At 40.8% G+C, this 19,298-nt stretch overlaps 1 protein-coding gene across 4 annotated transcripts in view; it reads left to right on the forward strand.

The window, feature by feature from the left end:
* kcnd2 (potassium voltage-gated channel, Shal-related subfamily, member 2) overlaps nt 1-19,298 on the forward strand; it is a 340,030-nt gene that overhangs the window by 302,451 nt on the left and 18,281 nt on the right. For all 4 annotated transcript variants that reach the window (XM_059978315.1, XM_059978313.1, XM_059978316.1 and 1 more), the window contains one exon: nt 2,234-2,396. In XM_059978315.1, the coding sequence (XP_059834298.1) occupies nt 2,234-2,396 (163 nt within the window). The remainder of the gene's footprint in view (nt 1-2,233; nt 2,397-19,298) is intronic.

The following is a 19,298-nucleotide window of genomic DNA, read 5'->3' on the forward strand; positions in this document are numbered from 1 at the left end:
GCAGAAGGAGGGGGGGAGGGAGAGATGTTCTTGGTAGTGGGATCCCGTTGGAGGTGGCGAAAGTTACGGAGAATTATACGTTGGACCTGGAGGCTGGTGCGGTGGTAAGTGAGGACAAGGGGAACCCTATCCCAAGTGAGGTGGTGGGCGGATGGGGTGAGGGCAGATGTGCGGGAAATAGGAGAGATGCATTTGAGAGCAGAGTTGATGGTGGGAGAAGGGAAGCCCCTTTGTTTAAAAAAGGGAGACATCTCCTTCGTCCTGGAACAAAAAGCCTCATCCTGAGAGCAGATGTGGCGGAGACGGAGGAATTGTGAGAAGGGGATAGCATTTTTGCAAGAGAAAGGGTGGAAAGAGGAATAGTCCAGGTAGCTGTGAGAGTCTGTAGGCTTATAGTAGATATTTCAAAAAATATTAATGATTTCAAAAAATGGTGTGTGATAGGGAAATTGCATGGTGATTTTCATGATCAGTAGCCCAAAATTCATAAGATACACCTAAAGGTATTCAGGAAGCAAAATCTTTGTTGTCCAGTGATTATTGTAGCGAACATGATAAATACATCAACTTAAAAAAATATATTTGAAGTAACACAGAAGAACAAGTGTTAATTATGACTGGCAATGGTAAAACTTTAATAATGCTTTCTTTGGGAGCCTGATGACAAATTGCATTATTATTATATAATGACTTCAATTCCCTTCACAAATCTCTTTTGTAGGGAAATGCACAATGTAGCATAAGTTTCATGCACTGTTAGCAATACCTTTCATCAGTTTTCTCATGATCAGAAGTTAACTGCTTAGATGGACTTAACAAGACTGAATATGTTCTGCTGTTTGTGAGCGATATAACTGGGTTATCTCGCACGTTGTCAGTTAGACACCGGGGTTGTAACTACACTGAGATAGCTTGTTCAGAGATTCAGTTAGTTCTGGAGTCCAGGTTTTCAGTACATTCAAAGGGGATGTCATCTAACCCCTAGAGTCTTTGCTGTATCCATTGGTCACAGCCTTTTCTTGATATCATATGGAATTAATTGAACTGGCTTCTTTGAAGGTTGGAAGCATACAAAAAAGGGATCAATAACTAGACACTTTGGACTAAAAAGAGGTTGTAAATATTTCACTTTTGTCTACAACTTATGTACTCGAACATCACTAAGGATATTCTTGGAGCCCCCCCCCCCAGCTGATTAATTATTCACATCCAGATTTGGCAAGACTTGGGTATGAGCTTATTCAACCCGAATGCATGCTGTTTTTGCTGTTTTGCATACATGTACTCCTGTGCTGCAGCTTCACCATGTTGACATCTTTTCATATTCACCATGCCCTCTCGCCCCCTGCTCTTCATTGAACTAATGTTGACCTCTTTGCTCATTTATAATGGTAGAATAGTTCAATAATGCCTTTTTAATGTTAATTTATTGACTTTTACCCACAATACTGTTTGCTTACAGTAATCGATGTCGCTGGAAAGAGGAACTTAAATGAAGCACTGATTTTTCTTATACAGTCAGAGTCACAGAAACAGGCCCTAGAGCCCATCTGGTCTGTGCCAAACTATTTAGTAAAGGATAATTCAGTGTGCTACAGTAACCTGGGCAAGAATTCATATTTTTCCAGTGTATACCATCACCTCAACTGGAAGATATCATCCTGTCCTGAAATGTGTCCTAGACAGAATTAGTTCATATTTGGAGTTTGTAGTCCTCCTCCCTAAAAAAAAGATATGGAGACAAAGAATATATCATCAAGATTACAAGGATTGTTTGCAATTAGGAAGTAAATTTTATAAAAATACAATAGCCTGCATTTCTTTGAAAGGGAGCTCTTGTAAAAATAGGTTTCATGATTGTGTGTTTTGTGCTGGGATTGTTTTCTGAAGGACTGGATGTTGCAGATCATTACCATAAAAAAGCTACCTTCTGTCTTTGAATATTTTGAATAAATATGCCATTATAATTTAACAGAACTTTTTAAAATCTCTTCCTAAGAAACAGAAAGAAGAAGAATGTGTATTTTTGATGTGCCTATCAGGCTTTGACAGAAACAGAACATGAGGAAAAGACATTAAACTGAAGATAGGAATTAATGTTGCACATATTGTAAATATCTACCCCTCCCCCACCTGTCATCTGTGGAGCTAACTGGGAACCTAATATACATCTTTTATTAATGAAAATACATTATATCTTATTGAAACTAATGATTCGTTGCTTTTGTTTCAGATATGGAGACATGGTACCAAAGACCATTGCTGGAAAGATCTTTGGATCTATCTGCTCTTTGAGCGGAGTGTTGGTTATTGCCTTACCTGTGCCCGTCATTGTCTCAAACTTCAGTCGCATCTATCATCAGAACCAACGGGCAGATAAGCGCAAGGCACAGAAGGTACTCTGATAGTTCTAATCCATACATGTCTTAATATAACATCTGCAATTTATTTACAAATTAGTTTCAAGTTAGTTGTAAAGATATTGCTTTGTACGCACAAATTAGTTTAAAGTTGTGACTAAGGGCATTGATTGACATGTGGTGGTCCTGAGGAAAGGAAAACTAATTTATTCATTTGATATTGATTGTTGAATTTTTAATTTGTGTGGGCAAGAGTAAATGGTGGCTGTGGTAAATGGTTGGGTCTTTTTGGTTGTTCTGTTTCTACTTCCACTGTCAGCAAAGCATAAAACAGGTACGCATTGAGTGGTGGTTTATTATAGATCCTGACTCCTTCCTTCTGAATTGAAAACATTGTACCTGAAACTTAACAGTGCAAACCAGTTTTATTGTATTTATCACTGATTTAAGATTCCAGAAGCCAATATGTTCCTATGCCAAAGAATTTGAATGGTGAAATTCATTGGCAGTGATATTTTTGAGTTAGTGCAAGAACTCCCAATTTGCCAAAATGCGGCAAAGCTGTGCCTAAATGTAACACCCAGTAAAGCCAAATACCTGCCTATCGGGATCAGAAGTTGGTTTTAAACAGCATCCAAAGAAAGAGGAAGAGGTGAAAAGGCAAGGGGGTTTAGGGAAGCGTGTACAAAACTAATGCTTTAAATAATAGATGGGGCACAAAAGACTGCAGTTGCTGGAATATGGAGCAGCAATCTGTTGGAGGAACTCAGAAGGTCCCACAGCATCTGTGGAAGGAGCAGAACTGACAACATTTTGGATCAAAAGCCTGCATCTCATGACCCCCTGTGTTCCTGCAGCAGGTTACTTGTTCCGGTAAATTATATCTGCATTGTTGCAACGTTATGAATAAAGAAAGTTGAAGGTACTCAAAAGGTCAGAGTTTAAGGGAAGGATTGCGTGAGGATGAGAAATTAATTTTTGAAGAGTGGAAAATGGGAGGCCCAGTGGCAGAAGAAATATTGACATTCCAGACATTATACCGGGCATTCAGGAGAGTCAGGGAAGTGAAGTTTGTGCAGTGAAAATTATGACTGAGAAGGTGCTCAGGAAGCTTAATGGTCTGAGGGTGGATAAATCTCCTGGACCTGGTGGAATGCACCCTCAGGTTCTGATGGAAGTAGCTGGAGAGACTGTGGAGGCATTAATAGTGATCTTTCAAGAATGGATAGATTTTGACATTGTACCGGATGACTGGGAAATTCCAAATGTTACCCGGCTATTTAAGAAGGGTGGGAGACAGCAGAAAGGAAACTATAGACCTGTTAGCCTGACATCAGTAGTTGGGAAGTTGTTGGAATCAATTGTTAGGGATGAGATTATGGAGTACCTGGAGGCACATGACAAGATAGGCCAATGCCAGCATGGTTTCCTGAAAGGAAAATCTTGCCTGATTAACCTACTGCAGTTTCTTGAGGAAATTACAAGCAAGGTAGACAAAGGAGATGTAGTAGACGTGGTGTACTTAGATTTTCAGAAGGCCTTTGACAAGGTGCCATACATGAGGCTGCTTAGCAAGATAAGAGCCCATGGAATTACAGGGGAGTTCCTAGCATGGGTGGAGCATTGGCTGGTCAGCAGAAAACAGAGAGTGGAAATAAAGGGATCCTATTCTGGCTGGCTGCCAGTTACCAGTGGAGTTCCACAGGGGTCTGTGTTGGGACCGCTGCTTTTTACGATGTATGTCAATGTTTTGGACTATGGGATTAATGGATTTGTGGCTAAATTTGCGGATGATAGGTGGAGGAGCGGGTAGAGTTGAGGAAACAGAAAGCCCGCAAAGAGACTAAATTGTTTAGGGGAATGGGCAAAGAAGTGGCAAACGAAATACAATGTTGGAAAGTGTATGGTGATGCACTTTGGTGGAAGAAATAAACAGGCAGACTATTATTTAGATGGGGAGAGAATTCAAAATGCAGAGATGCAAAGGGATTTGGGAGTCCTTGTGCAGGATACCCTAAAGGTTAACCTCCAGGTTGAGTCTGTGGTGAAGAAGACGAATACAATGTTGGCATTCATTTCTAGAGGTATAGACTATAAGAGCAGGGATGTTATTTCCCATGGTAGGGGAGTCTAAGACAAAAGAGGGCATGACATCAGGATTGAAGGACGTCCATTCAGAACAGAGATGTGGAGAAATTACTTTAGTCAGAAGGTGGTAAATCTGTGGAATTTGTTGCCACGAGCGGCTGCGGAGGCCAATTCATTGGGTGCATTTAAGGCAGAGACAGATAGGTTCTTGATTAGCCAGGGTAACAAAGGGTATGGGGAGAAGGCAGAGGGGTGGGGATGACTGAAAGAATTGGATCAACCCATGATTGAATGGTAGAGCAGACTCAGTGGGCTGAATGGCCTACTTCTGCACCTATATCTTATGGTCTTATGGTCTTACCTTTGATATTATCCATCCTACTTCAAGTCATTAACATCCTTGCAAAAGTAGGTTACCTAAAAATGGACAAAATGCCCTAACTATCCTTGATCATATGGATTAGTGCCATACTCTGCAACGTGACAGACATATCGAGGCTACTGGCTTTTTTCAGAATTTACTTCAAAATATTGTACAATTGCTGCCATTTATATTATTCAGATATCTTGCTTTGTTAGAAATATTTATGATAAGCTAGGTTAATTTGAATCTTTACTTATCGTAGTACAGTGAAATATAGCAACTTAAAACACTGGGCTATTTTTTTTTGTTTGCATGGAAATAGATGCTTGAAAGATCAGGTTTGCTGGTTGTTTGTAGGGTTGTTTACCAAGCCTGGAGCTTAGGATACAAACATTTTGTCAACAGTCAAGGTAACATCATCAGTGCACAATTAAGTGTTGTTTCTGCCTAGTGCTTGTGTTTATATTGGTCCAACTCATTCTGATTGGTTGGCTGTTGCGCTGGCTGCTATTCTCCACCGGGTCCCAGCCAACTGGATTGTTGAGTGATCTCCACTGACTTGTATCCCTGGTTATCAGTCGATGTGATTGTTGGTTCTTTGGGTCTCCACAGCTCACCTCTCAACCCCTATACCACGGATACATATGTTTGTAAATTGCGTCCAGTTCAATACGCTTGTTAATGAAGTCTTCTGTTGAGAACCAAGCTTCTAAGAATTCTCTTGATTTTTATTGTTCAGTGCTTCTGCCAGGACTTTTGTAGTTTCCCAGATGGAAGTGTGTCCTTGGTATTCATGTGCAGAGATGACTGCCAGAGGATCGTGTCCTCTTAACGGTTAGCTGATGCTCATGTAGATTCGTGGATAGTTTTCTCCCTATCTCCTCTACATAATGTTCACTTTGAATTCGGTGTATTACATTTGTTCTCTCTGTGTGGGTTGTTGGATCTTTGGGTCTCGAGACGAATGTTCTGATAGTTGTGCTGGGTTTGTGTGCTACCATTATTCCGTTTGGAGCAGTCGAGCCGTAATTTCAGAAATATTCCTGATGTATGGTAGGGTTAGCCTCTTTCTTGTCTGTGCAGCAGGAATTTCTAGGGTTGAGACACCTTCTGATGAAGTTTATTGGATAGCCATTGCACATGAATACTTTGAAAAGGTGATTTTCTTCTTTCTTTTTGAGGTCTATGCTACATCAGTGTGTTTCCACTCAACTGAATAACATTCAGACACAATGTATTTGCAGATTGACATGAATTCCCACCTGCTAAGACCTAAAGGCATTAAAATCTCCTCCTCCAAGTATAGCTCTATAAGATTTTTACAAACAGATCTGTCAGTGTTTGAGCATTGCAGTGTCAGACATTGTATAATTTCCTAATGGACAATTATTACTACCTTACTATTTGTTTGGAATTAGGTGTAATAGAATGAACAAGGCTTGTCTGGGTTCCTCTCCAATTCTAGCTGACATAAGCAGTGTTAATTGAATGTCTTGTAGTATTGCAGCTTTTCGTGCAAATGTTTCTTCTATTTCTGCCCTTTCCAAGAAGCTAACCAGCAGCCAGCACATCAGTGCTGAGAATATAAATGCTTGTTTTTTTGGAAAATGTCCTGTTTTTCTTGAGCTTATTGGAGGAGACTCAAAAAAACAGAACACGCTCATGAAATACAAAAGCAAAATACTGCTGATACCAAAAAATTGTTGTGCAAATGCATAGAAGGTCAAGCAGTATTTGTAAATAAAGAAATAGTAAAGATGGTCCTCAGGTTTATTTTGCACTATGTCAGGCCTACTTGGAATAGTATAGGAGAGTAAAGACAGAGAGTCTTCAGGAGGGAGTGGGAGTGCAATGAAGAATTAAAGTGACTGGCAGATGGAAACGTAGGCTCTCTCTTGCAGCCTGAACAAAAATATTCAGCAAAGTGACCATCTAAGTATTGGTTGGTATCTCCAATGCAGAAGAGGCCAAATTGTGAGGGTGGAAATAGTGTGAGTGAATTGTTCATTCACTTGAAACGACTGATTGAGTTAGAATCCCTGGACACTTAAACGAGTAGGGGTAGGATAATATTATAGCTACGTACCTTAAGGTGGTGGTGGTGAAGAGTGAACCAAGTAAACTAGGAATGATTTCAACTCTGTGGTTCTCTCTGAAGAAAACATTATGTGTATGACTTCCTGGTTTCTTCTTCCCTTGGTCTTCTAGCTATCACCAATGTTTAGTTTTTCCCTTGTTTGCATTTTACCAACAATGCTGAAGTTATTAATTTGAAGCATTAGTTCTGTTTCTCTCCCCACAGAAGCCACCTGACCTGCTCAGTATATTGAGAATTTTCTGTTTTTATTTCAGAACTCAAGCATCTGCAGTGTTTTAATACATTACCTGGAATTCAAGGCAAAATAAAGACTAGAGGTGTTAACTTGGTACTATACTTAGTTAGCTTCATAGAACGGCAATTAATAGCAACCTCTTTTAAGAAAATAATTGCACATTTTGCAATTATCTTTCTGTGTGTCATTAACTTCACACCTCTCTTATCCAAAATAGTTTGTTTGAGTGTTGTTAAACTTAACCACATTTTTTTTTAACTGGCACGGTTAATTCCTAAAAGTCACAGTAAATCCTAAGATAAGCAGTGTATTCATCCTACTGGTTAAAGCAAGGGGCGAGAAATATTTTTGCATTATGCAATATTATTTCAACCGTTTCAGCTATTCATATGCATAGCACAATGGAGTCCTAGAACACTACTGCACTGTACAGGCCCTTTGGCCCATCTAGTAAATGCCGAGCTATTAATCTGCCTAGTCCCATCGACCCACCCCAGACCTTAGCACACCATACCCCTCCCACACATGTACCTATGCAAATTTATATTAAATGTTAAAATCCACTTACACTGGCAGTTTGTTCACACTCTCATCACTCTGTGTGAAGTAGCTCCTTCATATGGCCATGGCAGGAAAGGCTGAATTCAAACCAGGCTGAAACGCCGAGGAATGAGGCCTCCTTTACCTAGCATCTTGTTGACAAATGTGCAGTTGCTGGAAAATTAAGATTGACGATCTCAGGGCAAGGCTGCTGTATCAGAGGCAGGTGAAGCAGATCTCAATTGTTCGTTGCATAGAGACTTGGTTAACAGCAAACACGCCAGGCACAGCTATCCGACCAGAAAGTTTTACAATTTCCAGAATGGATCAAACTGCGAAATCTGGTAAGGAAAAAGGTGGTGGCGTGTGCTTTTTGGGCAATTCTCTTTGGTGTTTGGACATGGGGGTAATGTCGACCTCTCGCTCCCCTGACTTAGAACACCAAATGATAAAACATAGACCATTCTGTTTGGCACATAAGTTCTCATCCATGATCCTGACCGCAGTTTATTTACCACCATCAGCCGATTATCAGCAACCACTTATGAAACCGCATGATGTCGGATGCAGGAAGAAACAGCCCATACCGAAGAACTGCAAGTTACGGTCGGCAACTTTAACCTGGCCTGTTTGAAGAAAACAAGGATGTGCCCAATTATCACCAGCATGTAACCTGTTGCACTAGAGGTCCCAACACACTAGATCACTGCTACAGTACGATAAGGAATGCCTATTGTTCCTTCCAAAGATCTCATTTTGGCAAATCGGACCATTCCTACTATCAGCAGACAGATAGAGAGGTATTAGAAGGCAGAGGAACAGTTACGAGATTGCCTTGAGTCAGTGGACTGGGCTGTCTTCAAGCATTCATCTGAGTATCTGATTGACTACACCAGGATCTTTACAGACTTTATTAAAACAACTGTAGATGAGTGTGTCCCCACAAAATTGTTTAGGGTTTACCCCAATCAGAAGCCCTGTATGAACCATGAAATCCGGAATTTGCTGAGGGCCAGATCAGAGGCATTCAAGTCTGGAGATCAAGAATGCTACAAGAGGTGCAGGTATGAACTCCAGAAAGCCATCTCACAGGTGAAGTGGAGATTCTGGACCAGACAGGATTCAACAAGGGATGTTCGACAGCTGTGGCAGGAATTGAATGCTTTAAGTTAAATCTAGCAACAAAGGGGACAGCAGAACTTCACTTCCAGATGAGTTTGATGCCTTCTATGCTCACTTTGATCAGCAGAACTGGGAGGAAACATCGCCTGCCTGAATGCCTCCCAATGATCATAGAACATGGAACATAGAATAGTACAGCACATTACAGGCCCTTCGGCCCACAATGTTGTGCTGACCCTCAAACCCTGCCTCCCATATAACCCCCCACCTTAAATTCCTCCATATACCTGTCTACTAGTCTCTTAAACTTCACTAGTGTATCTGCGTCCACCACTGACTCTGGCAGTGCATTCCACACACCAACCACTCTCTGAGTGAAAAACCTTCCTCTAATATCCCCCTTGAACTTCCCTCCCCTTTCCTTAAAGCCATGTCCTCTTGTACTGAGCAGCGGTACCCTGGGGAAGAGGTGCTGGCTGTCCACTCTGTCTATTCCTCTTAATCCTTGAGATCCTTTGGTCTCAGTATCTAAAGACGACGTGCAGGCTGCCTTCAAGAGAGTGAATTGAATACAAGCATCCGCTCCAGACGGAGTACCTGGCTGAATACAGAATACCTGTGCTGACCAACTGGCTGGTGTATTCACAGATGTCTTCAACCTCTCGCTCCGGCAGTGTCTGATACCCGTCTGCTTCAAGCAGCCGTCAATCATACCAGTGCCCAAGAACTGCTTCAATGATTATTGCCAGTAGCAGTTACATTCACAGTGATGAAGTGTTTTGAGAGGCTGGTGTTGAAGTGTATTAGAGTGACAACTTGGATCTGCTCCAATTTGCCTACCAAGGCAACAGGTCCACAGCAGATGCCATGTCATTGGCTCTTCACACAACCCTGGAACACTTGGACAGCAAATATACATACATTAGGATGCTCTTTAGTGGTTACAGCTTAGTATTTAATACCATCGTCCTCTCAAAACTAGTCAGTAAACTCCAGACTTGGGCCTCAATACCATCTTGTGCAATTGGATCCTGGATTTCCTCTCTTGCAGACCCCAGTTAGTTTGTATTGGCAAAAACATCTCCTCCACAATCTCCATCATCACAGTTGTACCAGAATGATGTGTGCTTAGCCCCCAGCTCTACTCACTGTACCTCTATGACTGTGTGGCTAAGTACAGCTCCAACACCATATACAAGTTTGCTGTTGACACCACTGTTGCCGGCCGTATCAAAGGTGGTGATGAATCAGCATATAGAAGGAAGATTGAAAACTTGGCTGAGTGATGTAATAACAACAACCGCTCACTCAGGGTCAACAAGACCAAGGAATTGATCGTAGACTTCAGCGGAGGGGAACCAGAGGTCCATGAGCCAGTACTCATTGGAGGATCAGTAACTTTAAATTCCTGAGTGACCTCAGAGGACCTGTCCTGGACCCATTATATATATATGTAATTGCAAAGAAAGCACAACAGCGCCTCTACATCCTCAGGAATCTGCGGAGATTTGGCATGTTATCAAAAACCTTGGCAACTATAGATGTGTGGTGGGAAGTCAGCTGACTGGCTGCATCATAACCTGGTACCGTATGTGAACACTGATGCCTTTGAGCAGAAAATCCTACAAAAGGTAGTGAATTAGAAAAACCAGCATTCATCATCGAAGATCCTTATCACCAAGCCATGCTCTTTTCTCACTGATGCCATCAGGTAGAAGGTACAAGTGCCTCAGGACAGGTTGAAGATCAGTTACTACCCCTCAGCCATCAGGCTCTTGAACAAAAGGGGATAACTACACTCATTCTAGTTCTGGTGTTCCCACAACTGATGGTCTGACCTTAAGAACTCTTTATCTTGTTATTTCACGCTGTCATTATTTATTGCTCTTTATTTATATTTGCGTTGGCATAGTTTTTTTTCACTGATCCTGTTTACAGTTGTGTTTCTATAGATTTGCTAAGAATGCCCACAGGATAAAGAATCTCAGGGTTGTATGTGGTAACATGTATGTACTTTTATAATAAATATTACTTTCAACTTTCATATTTCGCCTTTCACCATTTAAGCATGACCCCAAGTTCTAATCTCACCCAACCTCAGTGGAAAAATCCTGCATACATTTACACTATCTGTACACCTGGTAATTTTGTGTACCTCTATTCTTGTAAATTTTCTCTATACTCTTTCAATATTATTGACATCTTTAGTAGGTGACCAGAACTGCACACAATACTCCAAATTGGGCCTCACCAATATCTTATTCAACTTAAATATAACATCCCACTCCTGTACTCAGTACTTTGACCTTATGAAGGTCAATGTGCCAAAAGCTCCCTTTATAAACATATCTGCAAGCTTTGTCTCTTTCATGGAATTATGAATCTGTATTCCCAGATCCCTCAGTTCTACCACATTCCACAGTGCCCTAACACTCACCAGGTAAGACCTACCCTGGTTCGTCTTCCCAAAGTGCAACACCTCACACTTGTCTGCATTAACTTCCATCTTCAATTTTTCTGCCCATTTTTCCTGCTGGTGCAGATCCCACTGCAAGTTTTGACAGACTTCCTTGCTGTCTACTACGCCCCTGAATCTTGGTGTGATCCACAAATTTGCTGATCCAGTTAACTACATTATCTTCCAGATTATTGATATAGATGACCAACAACAGACTAATCCCCGTGCCACACCACTAGCCATAGGCCTCCAGTCAGTGGCAACCATCTACTAGCACTCTCTAGCTTCTCATACAAAGCCAATCTCTAATCTAATTTACTACCTACAATGTAGTAGATAGTGGAATGGATTTCTGTTCATTAAACATTCTTACACAATGACTCCATTGATCATTCAACACACAGTTGATATCACTAATACAATATTTGTACGCTAATATGTGTCAAAGAGACATCACAGGCTTCCAGTACAATTCAGATGTACTGCGCTATGAGCACACATCCATTCTGCATAAGTTGTATCTAAAAGTATGTTACATACTGCTTAATATCGCTACACCTCATGACAATGATGATGGCATCGGTCTGCCTCAAAGGACAATGGATAGCAACACTGGAGCAACCTCTCCAGAGTACAAGTCTGGGCAGAAGGTATGGAGATCCTGGGATGCCCAGTCATCAAGATTTCCCTCTCAGTCTCACCGGTATAGTCTAAAGGAAAGCGAAGCAATACATTTGGCACCAGCTTGGCTGCAGGAGCTGCTGGAATAGTGTTCAGTGACATCCAGCCACTTGAGGGGCTCCAGTCCAGATTATCTGCTTGGGTATACTCCCTTAGCCTTCGTCTTTCCTGAGGCTGTCCACAAGGCAGTGATCGTTCCACATGACCAGTGGTCAAGACCTAAACCAAATTTGCCAATTTTTCAATTGTTTTTTTATTGTAACACAGATGAAACAAAGTCTAAATTTTTTTTTGAGTTTTTAATTTACTTTATGAACTTCTGAATTATTATATATTTGAGGGACAAAGTTTGACAGAAGGTGGTTTTGATTGCCTTCATATCAAAATAGATCCTTTGAAAAGATAATATGATATTATTCAACTGACTAACCTTATTTCCTTTGGTTCTATGAATGCGTAATATCTATTATGCTAATTTTCATGTACACAAGAGAACAAGATGAATGAAAACCATCTGTCAAAATTCTTTTGTCAAAATGTTTGATCATGTACTGGCCTCAAAGTAAAAGAATTGTGGGTGTTGTCTGCATACATGAGTGATTACATTCCAAGAAACTTATACACAGACCTATTGTAATTTTACACATAATAAAGCTTTCTTTCCTTAAAATCATTCACAAAACAAATGGAATCCAATTTTAAAATATGCATAGAGCTTTTTTCTCATTTTTGTCTTAATTAACCTTGACCAAATAAAGCTACTTCTAAATCTGATGTTCCTATTTAATATTTTGCATTGCCTATGCAAATGTAGCTTCAGGTTTTTGCTCAGCAAAGGTTGGTATGAGGGAAAAACTGGAGCTGCATTACTGTTCAAATGTAGGAGTCTTCACCACAAGATGTCCATTGGTAATTCCAGTGAGGACTACCATACTCAGAGATCAGTAAAACATTGCTACTACATAGAATGGTTAAGATGAACAACGTTGATGCATCTAAGAGAAAACTGATCAAGTACGTGGGGAAGAAAGGAGTACAATGACATGCTGACAGGACTAGAAAGGAAAACTGCGAGGAAAGAGCCGTAGTATTGATCTCTTGTGAGTGACTGTTTTTAAATTAGTAAAAGAAACCACTATTTAAAAAATCAGCTTTTAATCATTACATGGGTGCTTTCTTGGTTTATTTTTAGTTGATTATTTGTAAAATATAAATAAATGATATAAAGATGGGATTGAAATTCAACAGTGGTGATTGCAAAATGCAATTACCCCCACCTGTTGTTGGAATGCAGGCAACATGCCAATTTCCTTGCTCTTTTTGATCCTTGCACACCACCCCATTCATTGTCTGGATATTTTATTGACTAGCTTGTCACAACTGAAGCTATATGCCACTAAAGGTTTGCCTTAAAGAGGAAAACCATTGTAGCTGCTCTCGGGTATCAGATATCTCAAACCTGGGGGGAAAAATAATGTATTTCTACACTATGCCTCTCATAATCTTATAAACTCTGTCAGAACTTCCCTCAGGCCTTGCTGCTCCAGGGAAACAACCCAAGTTTGTCCAAGCTGTCCTTATAGCACTTGCCCTCTAATCCAGGGAACATCCTGGTAAACTGTCCTGCACCCTCTCCAAAGTCTTGACATCCTTCCCATAATGGGGTGACCAGAGCTGTGTGAAATACTCCAGATGCAGCCTATTAGTTACAGTGACATGCAAAAGTTTGGGCACCCCTGGTCAAAATTTCTGTTACTGTAAATAGTTAAGTGAGTAGAAGATGAACTGATCTCCAAAAGTCATAAAGTTAAAAATGAAACACTCTTTTCAACACTTAAAGCAAGATTAGTGTATTATTTTAGTTTTGTATAATTTTAGAGTGAGAAAAGGAAAGGAGCGCCATGCAAAAGTTTGGGCACCCCAAGAGATTTGAGCTCTCAGATAACTTTTACCAAGGTCTCAGACCTTAATTAGCTTGTTAGGGTTATGGCTTGTTCACAGTCATCATTAGGAAAGGCCAGGTGATGCAAATTTCAGAGCTTTATAAATACCCTGACTCCTCAAACCTTGTCCCAACAATCAGCAGCCATGGGCTCCTCTAAGCAGCTGCCAAGCACTCTGAAAACTGAAATAAATGATACCCACAAAGCAGAAGGAGGCTATAAGAAGATAGCAAAGCATTTTCAGGTAGCTGTTTCTTCACTTCGTAATGTAATTAAGTAATGGCAGTTAACAGAAACTGTGGAGGTCAAGTTGAGGTCTGGAAGACCAAGAAAACTTTCCGAGAGAACTGCTCGTAGAATTGCTAGAAAGGCAAATCAAAACCCCTGTTTGACTGCAAAAGACCTTCAGGAAGATTAAGCAGACTCTGGAGTGGTGGTACACTGTTCTACTGTGCAGCGACACCTGCACAAATATGACCTTTATGGAAGAGTCATCAGAAGAAAACCTTTCCTGCGTTCTCACCACAAAATTCAGTGTCAGAAGTTTGTAAAGGAACATCTAAACAAGCCTGATGCATTTTGGAAACAATTCCTGTGGACTGATGAAGTTAACATTGAACTTTTTGGCTGCAATGAGCAAAGGTATGTTTGGAGAAAAAAAGGTGCAGAATTTCAAGAAAAGAACACCTCTCCAATTGTTAAGCATGGGGTGGATCGATCATGGTTTGGGCTTGTGTTATAGCCAGTGGCACGGGGAACATTTCACTGGTAGAGGAAAGAATGAATTCAATTAAATACCAGCAAATTCTGGAAGCAAACATCACACCATCTGTAAAAACGCTGAAGATGAAAAGAGGATGGCTTCTACAACAGGATAATGATCCTAAACACACCTCAAAATCCACATTGGACTACCTCAAGATGCACAAGCTGAAGGTCTTGCCAAGGCCCTCACAGTCCTACAACCTAAACATCATTGAAAATCTGTGGATAGACCTCAAAAAAGCAGTGCATGCAAGACAGCCCAAGAATCTCACAGAACTAGAAGCCTTTTGCAAGGACTACTACTACTACTACGATATCGACTCAGACCTAGGGGACTGGCGTCGGGCACGATGACAGACTCTGCACTTTTTCCTCTCCCTCATCTATATTATCATTGGTAGTTCATCTACATTAGCTGCGCCGCTATCTGCTAGGAGCATGTTGACCATAGTATTGGGAGGGTGCCCAGGGTTCATCCTCCCATGTTTGGGGTCCCATGTGATGACCAGGATGGCATACACAGTGCCCTGCTAGTTGCAGTCTTCTCGCTTCAATTTTAGTAGTGAGCATCTGTAGGTCGTCATGAAGCTTGATGTTCGTCATGTGCTGTTTGCAAGGAAGAATGGGTGAAAATCCCCCAGACAAGAATTGAAAGACTCTTAGCTGGCTACAGAAAGTGTTTACAAGCTGTGATACTTACTAAATGGGGTGTTACTAAGTACTGACCATGCAGGGTGCCCAAACTTTTGCTTTGGGCCCTTTTCATTTTTTTTTTGTTATTTTGAAACTGTAGAAGATGGAAATTAAAAAAAGTAATCTTGCTTAAAATATTAAAGAAACGTGTCATCTTTAATTTTATGCCTTTTGGAAATCAGGTCATCTTTTACTCACTTAACTATTCACAGTAACAGAAATTTTGACCAGGGTGTCCAAACTTTTGCAAGCCACTGTATATCTTGATATGTTTTCAAGTTCTTGACAGAGAAGTGGAAAAGACCAGCGAGTTCAGTCAGTACAACATAGGACTCAATCCCACAGTTGAGGGTTCAAGCCCTGTGTTGGTTGCTGACGTTTTCAGGCAGCACGTTAGCGTAACGGTAAGCATATTACAGCACTAGCAGCCCAGGTTCAATTCCACCATTATCTGTAAGGTGACCACGTGACTTGTGACTTCCCTCCCACGTTCCAAAGACATATTGATTAATAGACTAATTTGACAGGAATGTACGGTCGGTTATGTCCTAAGTGCCCAGAGAGGGACAATGATACGGATCGACGGTTCACTGACTTTTAATAGGAATTGTGCAGAAAAAAAGGAAGAACAATAAACACTAGACTAACAGGGCCATTAACTGGTACTATAAAAATAAAGCTAACACAAATACAGCAGCTCAGCAATAGTAAATAAATACTGCTCCTTCACAACGTCAGTCAAAGCGGTAGTCTTTGTTCTCGGAACCAGGACATGGTAAGCAGGGAGCATTGACATTGCTGTCACATCTCAACAAGACTGAAACGAGAGGAAGGGAGTTAAACACCACCACAATGAAACACTAATTGGCTGAAACATTGATACTCACAAGCTAATTGGGGATCATGTTCAGCACCCTCCTACAAGGGTGTGTAGACCCCGTAGCACAGTCCATTGCTGTGACGTAATTGCTCACATGAGCATAATTGGGTGGCATGGACTTGTTGGACTGTAGTTACCTGTTACCAGACTATAAATTTAGAAATAGATACTATATCTACAAGAAGTCAGGAGATAAGCTCAGAAGGTTTTGGGTGTAATAGCCTTGAGTGTACTTACTTGAATGACACTCCATAGAAGTATCAGGGCCAGACCAAAAGGTATGTACAAGGATTATTAACTAACTTTTGTATGCACAGTAGCATAAAATAATTTATAAATCTTAAGTTTTTTATTTTGTAGTGGTTCCTATTCATATGCATTAGAGCCAAGCAGATACTGTGTGGTCAGTGAGAGAGGAAAGGTTGAGAGTTTGAATCGTTTGGTGAATGTGGTAATTGAATTTTAATTACTACCCATGTAAAATGGTATCTTTCCTTTCTCCTCTTCCACATGCTTCTGCTTCTCAGCTACTGGCCATGTGCTTGGTAGCAAGCTTTGTGTCCTAATGATGGGGAGTTTATGTAGCATGCAGCAAACCATTACAGATGGCTCTGCTAAGTACTGTGAGCTCACCAGGCAATGTTATTTCATTGGTGTGCTGAGTTACATGGCTTTTGCTGATGTCCACACGAATGGGTTTTGTACTAAAATCTTCAACGTCAGAGTTCCAGTCCCCACTTGGTCTGCTTGTGGCTCAAAGGCAGATAGCACAATGGAATTCCCTGAGCATGAAGGTATCTTAAATACTGCTGGAATGCCAGGCATCGATCTTCGTAATCTGCTGGCTGAGGTCACATACAAGATGGACGCTGAGCAAGTATTTTGTTTCTTGTATGGCAGAATTAATATGTATATGTAATTAATGAATCCCTGCATCTCAAAAATACCAGATATCCTAGCATAGCAACATGTGATTTCTCACCATTTATACTTGTTACCAAAGGACAGAATGTAGTTTCTTGCATAGCAAGATGCAGTTTATCAGCAATGACTGGCTATTACTAAGATGGATATTATGTGAGGTGAGGACTGCAGTACAATTGCAATCACTAAAGAGGCAGAGCTGAGCAAACTGGAGGGCATAAAGGTAGACAGTTCCTGGATGGAATGCAGAAAGGAATGGCAGAAATTATGGTAGAGTTGTTTGAGATGATGTACCAAAATTCTCTGAACTCCGGGTGGGTCCCAATGAATTAGAAGACTGTAAATTTCATGTTACTATAAAGACAGGATGTAGGCAGAAGGAAGATAACTATAGGCTGGGTAGCTTTAACGTCTGTAGCTGGGAAATGCTTGAAGCTATCATTCAGGAAGAAACACAAACAACTGGATAGAAGTAGTTTCATCTGGCAGTTACAGCATTTATTCAAAAGGGCAGGTCCTGTTAGACAAACTTACTGGAGTTCTAACAAGTGCAGTGGATAAAGAGCAATAGGTGGATAATGTACACTTGGAATTCCAGAAGGAATTCACTGAGATGCCACATAAAAGATTTATCCATAACATAAGGATGCATAGAATTGGAGGTAATGTATTAGCATGGAAGAGGATTGATTAATCAATAAATGACAGAGATGAGATAAATGAGTGTTTCTGTAATCAGCAATTAACAGTGAGAGGAGTGCCACAGAGGTCAGTGCTGGGCCCACAACTGTTCACAATATACAAAAACGTTTTGGAAGAGGTAACGTCTAAGTTTGCTGATGACACTAAATTGAGTGGAAGAGCAAATTGTGCAGAGGATGTGGAGAGTCTGTGGAGAAATATAGATAGCTTAATTGAATGAACAAGAGTCTGGCAGATGGAGTACAATGTTGGTACTGTTATGAGTGATGGACAGACCTGATGGTCAATGGGGTGCAGAGTTAACCATTCCCAACCCCCCTCCTGAGAACTACGAACTATTGCTGTTGCTATGCTGCTCATGAGAGAGATGAAACACAGGCAAGAACATCTGCTACAGATAAGAGGGGAGAGAGAGACTGTTGATTTACTGTATTATGACTCTTCCTTCCTGGATTATTTACTTTTCACTACAAGGACTTTGCTTTGCTTGTTAACATTCCTCAGGAGATAGCAGGAGTGGCCTGATTTGATGGACACGGTCATTTAGAGTTGATGGATAGCTGAGACCCCATGAGTGGGAATAAAAGACAGGTCTGGAGAGACACCCTTCAGACAAACCAGTGGACACTGATTGAGTGTTGGGAACCCACAGAAAGGTGGGGGAGTTTTGGAGACCCAACTAGGAGATCGGTCAGTAAAGCTCACAGTGTTATAGCAGGGCCAGTGGGGACTTGTGTGTGTGTGTGTGTCCACTCATGCCAGGTGACGAGTCCATCACAGAAGAATGGTTTAGCTGAAGAACAGAGGTGTCATAACTGAATGACCACAATGATACGACGGATTAAGAAAGCCACAAAAGGTTTGCCTGCCGCAACTGATGCTGTTACATCTTGCTCGCTCTCTCTCTCTCTCTCCAACGATTTCAACACAACACCATAACTACTTCAGCATTTATGAACTGAACTCTATACTTTCCTATGACAATTCATTTACCCCTAGACCTCGATAGAGCTTGTTTATTATTGATTATTATTATTCCTACACTTTTAGGTTTATTACTGCTAACTTGTTTTATATGTATATTAGCATTTTTGATATTGTATTGTGTAGTTTACTAATAAACACCTTTAGTTTGGTACCACCAGACTCCAATGGATTCTTCTTTCTCTGCTGGTCAGACACCCAGTTATGGGGTACGTAACAGTACATGTTAAGTTAACCACTTTGGAAGGTAAAATGGATGATCCGATTTTATTTAAATAGTGAAAGATTGCAGCTAACTGTTGTGCAGAATGAATTAGAACTTCTTTTGCATGATTGGTTAGCAGGTGCAACATGTTATCAAGAAATGTTATCCAGAATGTTGGACTTTATTGCTAGAGGTATTGAACTTAAGAGCAGGGAAGTTATACAGGGTACTGGCGACGCTGTACTGTATGCAGTTC

The sequence above is a fragment of the Hypanus sabinus genome, chromosome 8 (genome assembly GCF_030144855.1).
Source record: "Hypanus sabinus isolate sHypSab1 chromosome 8, sHypSab1.hap1, whole genome shotgun sequence".
Lineage (NCBI taxonomy): Eukaryota > Metazoa > Chordata > Chondrichthyes > Myliobatiformes > Dasyatidae > Hypanus > Hypanus sabinus.